The sequence below is a fragment of the Musa acuminata genome, chromosome BXJ1-9 (assembly GCF_036884655.1).
Source record: "Musa acuminata AAA Group cultivar baxijiao chromosome BXJ1-9, Cavendish_Baxijiao_AAA, whole genome shotgun sequence".
In the NCBI taxonomy this organism is placed as follows: domain Eukaryota; kingdom Viridiplantae; phylum Streptophyta; class Magnoliopsida; order Zingiberales; family Musaceae; genus Musa; species Musa acuminata.
Genome location: NC_088335.1, coordinates 22,061,908 through 22,075,981, shown reverse-complemented (window position 1 = coordinate 22,075,981; position 14,074 = coordinate 22,061,908). Strand labels below are relative to the sequence as shown.

The 14,074-nt window shown below is 35.3% G+C and overlaps 1 protein-coding gene across 2 annotated transcripts in view; it reads right to left on the bottom strand.

Annotated features, from left to right (window-relative positions):
- The window catches only part of LOC103998365 (uncharacterized), a 29,563-nt gene that overhangs the window by 13,322 nt on the left and 2,167 nt on the right, over positions 1-14,074 (bottom strand). For both annotated transcript variants that reach the window (XM_009419822.3, XM_065083430.1), the window contains exons 3-9: positions 13,636-13,739; positions 13,416-13,466; positions 3,672-3,843; positions 3,262-3,570; positions 1,564-1,767; positions 962-1,477; positions 646-855 (exon numbers count right to left, since the gene is read on the bottom strand). In XM_009419822.3, coding sequence (XP_009418097.2) covers positions 646-855; positions 962-1,477; positions 1,564-1,767; positions 3,262-3,570; positions 3,672-3,843; positions 13,416-13,466; positions 13,636-13,739 — 1,566 coding nt within the window. The remainder of the gene's footprint in view (positions 1-645; positions 856-961; positions 1,478-1,563; positions 1,768-3,261; positions 3,571-3,671; positions 3,844-13,415; positions 13,467-13,635; positions 13,740-14,074) is intronic.

The following is a 14,074-nucleotide window of genomic DNA, read 5'->3' as shown; positions in this document are numbered from 1 at the left end:
GGTTCTATTGATATCCACATGGTTTGGTGTAGTATTAGTATTGTACCAGTCCAGCCAATGTTGGATGTCAATATGGAACTGAGATTTTAATCATTGTCAAGAATCACTGTTGAATAACATAATGACCAAAATACACCTCTAAGTGCAAAACAGTTCATTAAATACGACAGGTTCAGTTTAGTCAATTTCTAACTGATTTAGTAATGACAATACTCAAGCTTTCACCATCTGACATTTTGCAATTTATATATGCGATTTTGTCTAACTTCCAACAGAAAAAAATTCATGAAAGCTTTAATGAGAAGTTTCTTTTAAGCAAATAAGAGAAGTTTGAGACCAGATACTTTCCTAGAATTAAACTAATCAAACCCTCATAATTTTTTTTATCTAATCTGATCAGATAGTCCTATTTGATGATCTGAAACATTCCAAGAGACTAGAAGGATAAATAAATAAATAAAATATTTAAGCCCTATATTTCAACAAAAAACAGAGGAAAATTCAAGTAAACAAGTTTAAGAAATATAATACGATTGGAAGTCTAATTATATGGCAGATGCATGAACTTATGTTATATATAGAGGACAAAATAAATTAAATGTAACAAATTCTCATGCATTGTAGCATCAAGCAGGCTGAACGTACAAGTGTTATCCCACGATATATAGAACCATGGTGCAAAAAAGGCCATGCTCCTTCTCCAGTATACACTTCATATATGCATAGTGGCTGTCCAGTTCTTTCTAATTCCCCTTCGTCACGCTCATATGCTTCGGCTTTCTGCTTTTCAGCTTTCCGTGAATTCCGGTAAACATCTTCCCATGATCCTGAAGTTCTCTCCATTCTTTCATCAAGCTACAAAATCATAAAACCATAAAGAAAAACTAGCATGCAGATTTCAACTTGATCTTTTCAACCAATGATTCAGAGAAAATTGGCAATTTCAAGCATGGAACAGTACCTCCTGCATTTCTCGACTCACATAGTCCTCAGAAGCTTCCATTTCACTAATGTCATCCCAATCTGATAGAGTTGGGAAGTCCTCTGCATAAGTCTCATTTACAAGTTGTGAATCATTCTCCATAAGCCTTTTAGAAAATTGTTCCTCCAGCAAATATACAATGCTTGATCTTTGTCTAGAATACTCATTTCTTAAAAAATTCTCATTTTCTGTAAAAGTATATGTTTGTTTAATTTCTTTGTCAAGCAGGTCCCACAACCAAGTTTTCTGCTGAATTTGGGAAATAGAATTTGGAAGCAGTGTGTCCGAAGGAAAATGGAGAATGCTTTCAAAAAGCTCAGCATAACCAGAGATACATTCTGAAGCAAGCATATTCATAGAGAGTGACTTCCCATGTGAAGCAACAGAATGAGCTATATTTGACAACTCTTTATCTCCCATTAGAAGAGATAATGCTCTAACCAATGTGTCCGATGTACTGGGGTGAAAAAGAATGCCATGGACATTATTGACAACCTGCAAAATAAAAGACATGTTTTAGTCAAAGAACACATAGATTTATAGCCAAAGAATAAAAGCATTAGGTTCAGCATTAAGCTCACATATTTCTGTATTACACTCATATTAGGAGCAACAATGGGAATTTCAAAGGACATGGCTTGCAACAATAGTGGAGGAAAGTTTTGTTCCTCAATGAATGACCAATAAAGAACAATATCAGCCATATACAGAAAATTGTTCACATCAAGATCCATGTCATAATGTCTTACAGAACCATCTGGAAATCCCATGCGTAAAGCAACATCCTGTTCCAGAAATGTGACATTAGTTGTTCTTGAGTTTTCACATGATACGAATATTAAAGAAAGTACTGTAAAGACAGAATTTTAGTATCTTATGCTAAAATATACCAGAACTGAAACAACATATAAATATGTAAATCTAAAATGGAAAAAATCTAATAAATATAATCAAATATAAAAATTTTAAAGCATATAAATGCAAGAGAATTTCAGCAGAAACACAAACTTCAATATGAACCATATCATGAGATGATAGTTTATGATTTTAATTTGAGCATCTAGAAAAAAAGAAGCTAGGAAATCAACGGCAAAGGAATAAGAGAGGCCCTAGTTGGACTTGGGGGTTATGCCTCCACTATGAAACGGAACTGCCTAGATACATAATATAGTAAGAGAAAATACAGCACATACAGCATGCACTTTTTATCTTGACTGAGATCTGCATGGAGTTTTGATGGTGATGTACAAATGCAGTGAAGTGAAGATAGATAATCTTATAAATGTAAACAATTGTCTCATGTCTTGTGAGATATTTAAATAGAACCAATTGTTGTTCGAAGTGATACAGTAAGATAGAAAAAGAACTGCTGATCAATAATACAAGGCAATTTTAAATCTTTAAATAACTATCTAGAGATACATATATCATTGAGCTAGCTAAATTTGTAGCATAATAAGTGTGTACTCAGCATGAAATGCCCTTTCCTAAACATCACCCCATACCATGCAATGCACTTTTAATCATCTTTTACCAGCATACCACTTAGCCCTGAGGTCTTGCGGGATCAAATGGGCTCAATTTGAGCTAGTCAATTGACTTTCCTCAAGTGACTTTCCTCTATACATGAATACCCAGCAACACCAATAATCCATGCCTTAGCTGTTCATAATTAGCCAATGATTACTAGCCACTGGCAAACTCCATCCATCAGCCTAAATAGACATGTCATACCCCCCCTCCCCCCCCTCACATTTCTATCACTCTCTCTCTTTGGTTTTTCTTCTGTTGACGTCATGACTATGCTGTAAGGCATGCTGATGACATGCACCATGACAACCTGAAGCTGGCACAATGTGATTCCTTGAGAAGGAATTTATTGGCATCAAATGCATACAAGTTCCACCGTATATATGCTAAAATAACATTCACAAGACATGACATCTGTCTCAAATAACAAGGAAGACCCCATCATGTGTACCATGCATGCAGACCATTCTATCTTATGGTGTGTATAGGTCAGACAGATATGTCTACATTACTAGACCAAAATTCAGGTATATATACTAGAGAATGATAAATATAATGTTTTCAAAGCAAAAGCAAACAAGAATGACTCTGAGCAACCAACATTTGATCAGCATGGTCTTTCAAAGATATTTCTGGCATTTGGCACTTAATTAAGTTTCCGTACACGACAGATATCTAGATTTACTATTTAACTTTACAGATTATTAATTCAAATGAAAACATGACATACTATTGAATTTTACCAATACCTGGAAAGTAGAGCTATAGGCAGCTGTCGAGTTCCCACATAAGAAAACAAACTTTATTGTTCCAATCAATCCCTTTATTCTTTTAACTTGAGGTGCCAAGGCATGCATCACTCTGTAATCCCATGGTGGATCACCATAGAAAAAGTAGCTACCAATAACTAGTATCAATCGGTCATTTTCAGCAAACCCATAATTTCCCCGCAGTTGATTTCGGGAATGGCTTGCAATATAGGCACTAGTTGCCCATATATCTACTGGAGATCCAGAAATCACGAAAAAATTTCCATTATCTAGCAAGGTGTACAGCATCTGACAAAGATATAGTAAGCCAATCAAATAACAAATTGATATTCACAAAAAAAAAAAATCAAAATGGTCTCTATATCGAAATTGAAAGGAAAGGTTATTACTGGAAGAGAGAAATCAGGAAAAACAACAGCATCAGCCCTAATAAAAGCATTTCTCCATTCGTTAATAAGATCTTTCCAGCCCAACTCTGCATAATGTGAAAGACGTTTCCCAAGGATGTCTTCATGAACAATCCATATAAGTGGCACAGACATGAAAGGCTCTTGCATAAGTCTGCAGATATTAAACTAATAAATACTTTCCATAATCATACAATAGTAGGCAAATATGTGAGTAAAAATATGACATACAAAAGAAGATTTTTGGTGTCCCTGTCAATGTCCTCTTACCTTCTCTTGTTTCTTAAAGATCACCTTAAGGTCCTCATTTTCTAACTAACTAGCATCCTTTTCATGTTGAGTTATATATTGATTATTTATTGGCAGCAAATTCTTTGGATTCCACAAATCTAATTTTAAGACCTAAGTCACGTTACACTATTACTGTAGAATCTACCAAGAAGATTTGCCAACAAGTGTTCAGAGAAATTTATACATTCATCATGTATTAATGCAAATTGTTTAGGGTTGCACTAAATCTGTCATGATTACAGAAGCTACCCAAAAGGATGTGCCAACAGGAGTACAGAAACATGTCATCACATTTAATCTTGTAGAATGGATGATCACTCAGACAATTACAATATTCTTCTAAAAGAAAATAAATTTTGATGATGAAGTAATCATGAATGTGGAGAAAAGTAAGAAATTCCATGAGAAAATAGTGATCATGAAATAGTGGAGATAATACCTGGAAGCATAGTTTGCCTTATCAATTCATACCGGTCTACTGACCAGCTATTAGTACGGTACGTACCAAACCATACAACACACAATATAGTGAGGCATACCAACAAATCGGTATGTACCACCCATACCGGTTCCCTATCGGGACCGGTATGTACCATCCATACCGAGCGATGCACCATGGTATGACGAACCTTGCCTGGAAACAGGGTTTTGAATATCGGTAAGCTCGGTACGATACGTACCGGTATATACCGTCGATACACTAGGGCGTACCAATAGTACATCATAAAATCTTTAAAATACCTTCACCTACCACGTCAGGGCGTACCGATCGGTATGCCTCAGTAACGGTCAAAATCCGAGGCGGTACCAGTCGGTACGCCTCGGTACCAGTCGGTATGCCTTAGTACTGGTCAAAACACTGGTACCGCCCGGTAGAGGATGGTCCGCGTACTGGTATCCTCTCGGACAGGTACGTATCGCCCGCACCGAGTGGTACACATCGAAATTGAGAACCCTGCTTGAAAGTACCATAAATTTTATCATGATTTAACTATGAATATCATCCTACACATATCTCAATGGCAAAACAATCCATATCGTTGACCTTCAATATTCGGGACATCATTGCTTGTTACCATTGGATTCATATGTAATTTCAAACGGACTCAATCTACCACACAAGATTTACAATTCTAACTTGATCAAAAATTCTAACAAATTATTTAAAAAATAATGCAGGCAATAAAATTTAAATATAAAGGGGGCAAGACTAAGCAGTCAAGTAAGTCTAATGAGGTTAATCATTTGTAACCAAGAAACCAATATTCAAGTCATGTATATATTCAACTTATCTGCAGCAAGCATAAGATTGCATATATTGACCCTTCCTATATCCTACACTTTTTAAAAGCCTCACACAATAGACTGCCCCATTTTAATGAAAAAGTAACAAATTATAACATTTTCTTTTTGTCTAAAGCACCTTTTTTATTATTTGTGTTTAAATATATTTAATTAGTTGTAATTGTCATAGGTTGTCTTCAATATTTTTGGTTAAGTTTCCAAAATTACTCGAGGAGAAAAAAAAATGAGAAAAAATGAAAAAAAATTAAACGCTCATTTTGATTGAAGATTTCATATGTACAAAAAGGATTCTTCTCTAAAAGATGCAAGCCTACCAATTAATGATTTCATCATAAATACATTATCCTCCAAATCATATTTGTAAAAAATCTTCTTTTATTATTTTCATAAAGTACAATCAATGATGTAATTGTACTTTTCCATAAGGTTCGTCATACCATAATGTACCTCTTGGTATGAACGATATATACCAATCCGATATGAGACTAGTATGGGCAATGCATATTGGTTTATCAGTACACCCCACCGTACTATGTGTCAGTATGGCGGTACGTACCATACTGATAGTCGGTTGATACACTAATACATACCAATGAGGCGAACCATGATTTTTCATTTAATATATTTTTTTTCTTTTTTCTCTTATAAATGGGGCATATAAAATGGAGACGAGGGAATATAATTGATATCAATGAATGGATCAACCAATTAAAATTCTTTTCTCATATTATATGTGAGTGGTGTGAGGCCATATACTTTTGATTGTATGATTCCATCATGGATGCGTGAGAAGTATGGAAGAATGGATCCTTCATCTTGTGATTTTTTTCCATCAATCAGAGTGAGTATTATTATTATTTTCTATTATTATCTTCGAAGTACTTTCTCTATTATCATAAAAAACCTTCCTTGGTTCGTCGACATCTCATCCTTTATAGGTATTAGAGCTTGTCCTATATTAGATTTGATATAAAAGCTTCTAGTTTAACCAAGATGTTCTATTATCATGGTTCATCTATACTTTAATTATTTGAACTCCAAATGAGTTCTTACATAGTAAAAGTGACTGATACAGGACCATCTTAATTATATCTTATTTGAATAAATTTGACTAGTTTATGTGCTATGTTTAATTGTCATAAGTTGCCACATAGCAATATCTTCAATATTTTAGTTAAGTTCCCTAAGCTACTCAAGGAAGGAAGAAAAAGCAAATACACAAAAATAGAAGAAACCAAAAATTGATCTTCATTGAAGATTTTATCTGAGATTCATTTTGGAGACAGAAGTGTAACAATCAAGAACATTATAAAATAGAATAATATCCTTTGAATCATGTATGGAAATTAATATTATTTGAGAAGAAAAAAAGTTCATTTATTGACTTGATATAATTGTAATATATTAATTTAATGTATTTTCCTTTTTTCCTTATACTTGGGGTTTGTAAAATGGGAACAAATGATTGATATTGACATCTCAAACTTCACCAATGAACTAAAGTTTCTTTCCCAAATTAAGTGTATGGTTCGAAGCCACATGCTTTCTTTCAACGATATATTTGTTGAATCTCGAATTTTGATGATGAAACCAATTGATAAAGTTATGATCTAATGTGTGTTTAAGTGATGTAGAACTAGCTTCAATCAGAGAAAGATAAATCAATTAAAGCAGTGGAATCAGAGGTTGGGCCGGAATAGAATATGTCAGAAGATTGGATATCGGGTCGAAGGACTGGTCGACGTGTCGGCAGAAGGCTTCGTGCCATGAGTTTAGACATCGGGCTAGAAGGATCGGAAATTGCACCAAGGAGATCGGATGTTGCGGAGGTCAACATGCCGATTGGGCAATATGCCGAAGGAGAGGACGAAGCGCCAAAAGGTCAGATAAACCAATGACATGTCGAACAACATGTGATTCATGTTTGTAATCAATTGTGTCTTGATTGTCTAGGTTGTAATTGAGTTGGTTTGAATGTAATTAGGCTAACTCAATTAAGGGCCCATTGGACCTGAGTTGGAACTGTTTTGGACTAAGTAGAAGGCTCATTCAGTGACCCTTGGTTGGCCCAGGCGATGGCACCACCCAGACTGGTGATAGTACCACCCAGATACAGTCTCCCAGACTGTGTCAAGCGGTGGTACCGCCCACTGTCAGACTGACAAGCGGTGGTACTACTAGTTGTCAGTCTGGCAGGCGGTGGTACCGTCAGTACCCCGAAAACCCAGGGATTTGAATTTTGGCTCTAATTTTTTAAGTCATTTTGGGTCTATAAATACCCCACAAATTCCTGCTTGGTCAAAACACGAAAGTAAAACAAAAACTCTGTGATTCCAGCGTTGTAAACTCTTTTAAGTATAGAGTCCCTCCTCCTAGAGCTTAGAGATAGTCTTAAGGGAGGTATGCGAGAGAATACTTGTAAAAGAGGGATGTAAAGGTTCTCTCCTGAGCTTGTGAAAAGGATAAAGAGTTGCAAGAGTAGTTGATCTTCGCCCGTTGAAAGAAGATCGATAGTAAAAATCGGTGGCCTCAAGTGAAGAGAAATCAGGAGTGGATGTAGGTTACGACAATCGTACCACTATAAATCTGGTTTGCATTCTTAGTGTCGAAACGGTCCTAACAATTGGTATCAGAGCCAAGTTTCTCTCTATTTGGTTTAACGCCCAAGAGAGATGGCTTTTTTCGACTTTTAAAAGGATCACTTTATCATTCGTCCTCCTATGTTCAATGGGATGGACTACACGTATTGGAAAACACGAATGAGAGTTTTCTTGCTTTCTTTGAACTTTGATTTTTGAAAATTTCTCTATCCTATCAAGTTTTCAATAAGAGATTAAAAAATCTATTTATGTTATTTTAAATCTCTTGAAAGTGATTTTGATGATTTGATGATTTGAATTTGAATGAGTTTTATCTAAATCTTACACTTGATACTTGAAATTTTTTTTTTATAAATCATGATTTTGATGACTTGAGATTTCTTCTGTATTAATCAAATTCTCCTATTTTTCTTTTTGCTATAGAGAAGTTTTTATCCTAATCATGATCTTGATTTCTCGATATTTAATACTTAGAGATTTTTTTGTGAATCAAGATCTCTTATTTGATCTCTTGTGTTTCTTTTTATCATTTACTAAAGAGGAAAATTATCCAAATGAATCATGATTGTTCTTTTGATTACAACTTGAAAGTTTTCTATGAATCAAGATTTTTCCTTTCACTAAAGAAGAGATTCATCCAAACGAATCTTGATTCTTTCACTTGATATTTATGAATTGAGATTTATTATGAATCAAGATTTTTTATTAATTCTCCTCCTACGATTCTTCTTGGTATTTACTAAAGAAGAGATTTATTCAAATTAACCATGATATGTCACTTGACTTCTTGATGTTTATGACTTGAATTTTATTAAATACAATTGTCTTGTATTTATGATTTGTATATCTCATTATATGATTGAATCATTGATAAAAAAAAAAGGATTTTGCACTATTGTACTCTTCCCTTCTTTTTTACAATGATAAAGGGGGGAAAGTCTTGCTATCTTACACATCGTAAAGAAAAACAAAATTGCTAGCTTGTAAAAAAAGGAAAAACTTGCTAGCTTGCACTTCTCAAAAGAGAAGAAAGAATTTGCTAGCTTGCACTTCTCAAAAGAGAAGAAAAAATTTGCTAGCTTACATATTTCAAGAATAGCAAAAATTACTAAACTTGCACATCTCAAGAAAGACAAAATTACTAACTTGCAAAGAAAGGCAAAACTTGCTAACTTACACTTCTCAAAAGAGAAGAAACAATTTGCTAGCTTGCATATCTCAAGAATAGCAAAAATTGCTAACTTACATAACTCAAAATTGTTACTAGCTTGCATGTTTTAAAATATTGCTAATTGCACTTTTCTCCTTTTTGTTAATGACAAAAGAGGAGAAGTTATGATGTTGATCATGCATGATATGATGAAATTTTATATTTTAAAATTATTATGATGATTTCAAATTATGCATGCAATAATGAAATACTCATGAATTCAAAAGTTCTATCAATATGACATATTGATAGGGAGAGTTTAGCTAAACTCCGTCATCAATTGGTTGTCATTATTAAAAAGGGAGAGATTGTTGAATCTTGAATTTTGATAATGAAACCAATTGATAAAGTTATGATCTAATGTGTGTTTAAGTGACGTAGGACTAGCTTCAATCAGGGAAAGACAAATTGATTCAAGCTGTGGAACCAGAGGTTGGGCCGGAATGAAACATGTCAGAAGATTGGACGTTGGATCGGAGGACTGGTCGACGTGTTGGCAGAAGGCTTCGTGCCATGAGTTCGGGCATTGGGCCAGAAGTATCCGAAATTACGCTAAGGAGATCGAATATCGCATAGGTCAACATGTCAATTAGGCAATACGCCGAAAGAGAGGACGAAGCGCCGAAGGGTTGGACGAAGTGCCGGATAAACTAATGACATGTCGAACAACATGTGATTCATGCTTGTAATTAATTGTCTTGATTGAAGTAGTCTAGGTTGTAATTGAGTTGGTTTTGAAAGTAATTAGGCCAACTCAATTAGGGGCCCATTGGGCCTGAGTTGGGGCTATTTTGAGCCAAGTAAAAGGCTCATTCAATGACCCTTAGCTGGCCTAAGCGATGGCACCGCCTGAGGCTTGGCCTCCCAAGCTGTTTGGGCGGTGGTATTACCCAAACACAATCTCTCAAACTATGTTAGGCGGTGGTATCACTAGATTGGGCGATGGTACCGCCCAGTGTCAGACTGACAAGTGGTGGTACCGCTAGTTGTTAGTCTGGCAAGCAGTGGTATCGCCAATACTGGCGGTGGTACCGCTAGTATCCCGAAAACCCGAGGATTTGAATTTTGGCTCCATTTTTTGAAGTCATTTGGGGTCTATAAATACCCCACAAATTCCTGCTTGGTCAGAACATGAAAGTATAACAAAAACTCTATGATTCCAAGGTTGTAAACTCTTTTAAGTATAGAGTCCCTCCTCCTAGAGCTTAAAGATAGTCCTAAAGGAGGTGTGCGAAGGAATACTTATAAAAGAGGGGTGTAAAGGTTCTCTCCTGAGCCTGTGAAAGGAGAAACAGTTGTAAGGGCAGTTGATCTTCGCTCGTTGAAAGAAGATCGGTAGTGGAAGCCTATGGCCTCGAGTGAAGAGGAATCAGGTGTAGATATAGGTCACAACGACCGAACCATTATAAATCTGGTTTGCATTTACTTTATGTTTTTCATTTACATTGCAAACTGATTTCTTACTCTCATTACGCTTACGAACATGTTTTCATGTTAACATCTTTTCGATACGGGCTTTATCGAACAACGTTTTCGAATCGTCGTAATTTTTACAAAAGCACTAATTCACACCCCCCCCCCTCTTAATGTCGAAACGATCCTAAAAATATTTATATCATATGAGACATGCAAAAGTATGTCCATAAGTTCATTATATGAGTTTTCCCCTTAATTCATAGTGATGAGGCTCACAACTATTGCTTTATATTAGTGTTTTCTATTATTATCAAATCTTTTTCTTTATAATTACAAAAGAAAACATCCTTTGTTTGTCAAACTCTCATCCTACATTAGATAGGTGATGATGTTTGTCCTATATTAATCAAAGCTTTTAACATTAATCTATATTTCAATTATTTGAACTCAAGCGAGTTTCTACGTAATGGAAGCAAATGATGCAAAACCATTTTAGTTATTTGTTGGTTAAATAACTTCGATTAGTTTAGGCTTATATAGCAATTTTCATGAGTTGTCCTATCTAAGTTTCCTAAATTACTCAAGGAGAAGATAAATAAATAAATACAAAAAAAAGGAAGAAACCAAATTTTAATTTTAATTTAAGATTAGAAATCTTGATTAAAGATTTTTTCTAAAATTCATTTATACAAAGAAAGTCTATCAATCATAAATATCATCAGAAAAAGAATATTATTCTCGAAATCATATAAAGAAATGAATCTTAGTTGAAGAAGGAAAAAGTCATTGATTTCTTTGATGTAATTGTATTATTTGAATTTACTGTATTTTCTTTTGTTCCTTATACTTGGGGTTTACAAAATAAGAACAAGTGATCATACGTCAAACGAAGAATGTATCAATAAATTAAAATTTTTCCTATGTTATGTGTGAGTGGTGAAAGGCCATATGTTTTCTCTGATGGTATTATTCCATAGTCCTCATATGAGATGTAGAGGTGTGAGACATTCATCTCTTTGCTAGTCTATTCCTTGAGACCAAACAAATCTGGTACTTATCTCTGTTATCTTTTCATATTATTATCTAGACCTTTCTCTATTATTATTAGAAAAACCTCCTTTGTTCATTGAGATTTCATTAGGTTGGTACTAAAGCTAGTCCTACATCAATAACATAATCCCTCACCTTCCAATACATACCACGAGAGAATTTACTAATCTAGGTATGACCCAACAATGCAGACGACCCCTTTTCAGATGGTTTGAGGACAGTTTAGTTTTTACCAGTCAATAACGTTCCTAAATCAGGCTTATTCCTAAGTGTTTGCCCATTACCATACCTAAATTAGCAATGAGCTCCCTTACCAGTCCCAAGCACCAAATAGACCCATCAAGATATCTTTAAAGGTTTTAAAGATGGATAAACAGATCTCTTCCATCTCTCTTCTCAGTAACGAATTGGTGCAAGAACTATGACTGCAACGAATTGTCCATTTTGAGATAGCCCCATATAGTTTTGGCCTTTCGGTGGGGACCCCAAAGGCAGGCATGGGAGAAGAGTGACCTTTGCCTCCTTATAAGGCATTGACTTTCTAATTCTTTTAACCAATGTGGGACAAAATAAAGCCTCATTAAAACCTCCAGTACAGGCAAAGGCCTCTATGGGTCACCATCCAGTGAGGTACATCACAAGTCATCATTGGTGTGAGCACTCTGACCAGCAAGGAATTGTCCATTCTGAGGTGGGCGGCTCTGTATGATTTTGTCATTTCCAAGTGGACCCTTAGAGATCCCACATTGGTTAAAAGAATTAGAAAGTCAATGCCTTATAAGGAGGCAAAGGTCACTCTAAGGGTCCATTCTGAGGTGGACGGCTCTGTATGATTTTGTCATTTCCAAGTGGACCCTTAGAGATGCCTTTGTTGAAAAGGTTGACCTTTAGCTCTTTACTACGTTTCAGCTCTCCAACTCTCGGTATTAGAAATTTTTAAAAAATAAGTATCCAGAAAAAAAATGAAGAAAGACAACTCTTGAGAGTGGGGATAACATCCTCTTCAAAATGACTACAAGGTCTCACCAATGGCCCAATGAATTATAGAGAGATTATTTGATGAGATTAAACTCATTAAAAAAGAGAAAGAATGATTCAATTATCATTTAAAATCCCTGCATCCATCCATTCTTACATCACCCAAGATGCCTTGCAGGGCCACTTCTTTTTTCAGGAGTTCACTCTTGAGCCTTAAAAGCATGGTTTGCAGTACTGTAGCAGTGTAGCACTGCTACAGTGCTCGGCACGCCTGAATATACCGCTCGGTACACCTGGGTATATCAAGCGGTATACCATACCGTACCGGTACCGAGCCCAGGTCGAAACTCCGGTACGGTACAGTATTGCGAACCTTGCTTAAAAGTCCTCAACTCCTTGGATCCCCCAAAATGGGTACTCTTTGGGAATCTATGGGAATCAGTTAAGTAGTAGATGTAGAAAATTGGGCTGATTTATTTACACTGCAAAGTTGTATAGATTTACATTTGTGGTGCTCCCAATTTCATTAGTATGCAAATGTAACATTTATTTTGAAGCTAGATTATTATATACCATAATTTGAGGTTATCTGATAGAATCACTAGCATATTAGTCCAAAATATTTGGTATTTCAATGTATACAAGTTCAAACTAAATCACAAGTAGAAAATTCACTATTCAAGAAGCAGCTGATATAATTTTTGCTCCAGTTGCCCAACCAGTAAATAAGTGAAAAAAAAAATACTTTTGCATTTGTAGTCCCATTTCATGTTTATATAATTTATATATAATTTATATATAATTTATTTAGTAAACAGTTTTGAGACCCTAAGGGGTAGCAGATGTCTAATCCAAATCCAAAAGAAGCATAAGTACCTTGGAATGACCTTCTTGCCTTCTAGAGAGCTCACAATGACACCTTCGTAACTAGGCCAAGGAAACAAATAACAACAAAATTCATTAAAAATTTCACAAATGACCCAAAAAAAATGTGCCTCTTCCATATAGAAGATACTTCTTCTCCAAAAGCATCTATTACTAAAAACTTGACTAAATAAGGGAAACTGAATAAGAATTATCACAGATGGATACTCACTTTGACCAGTCAACAGATCCCAAACTGTCAGAGTCTAGAACTGATAGTTGACAGCCAACACTTTGCCACAAGAAATGAGCTTCATTGTTCTCTAGCATAAAAATCTGCTTAATAGAAGAACTATTAGTCCAGACCACATCATGGCAAGAAACGAAGAATTGTTCCATTACATGCCTTGGATTAGTAGAAAAAGGTATGGGCTAGTTACATAGGTGCTTATACTCATTGATGATTCATGAGAGCCGATGAAATGGAAAAGCCCAACGCATGTGAACAATTTTGCAGCATATTTTGTGTTTGTAACATACTAAAGTACATACTAATCAACATAAATTAACATGGGGAGAATGCCAACTAAGGCAAGCACTGTGGCCAACACCTTGTTTCTCAGCAAGCTTAGTGTCACATCACATTGTGTAAGTCAGCTAGTACCATGCAA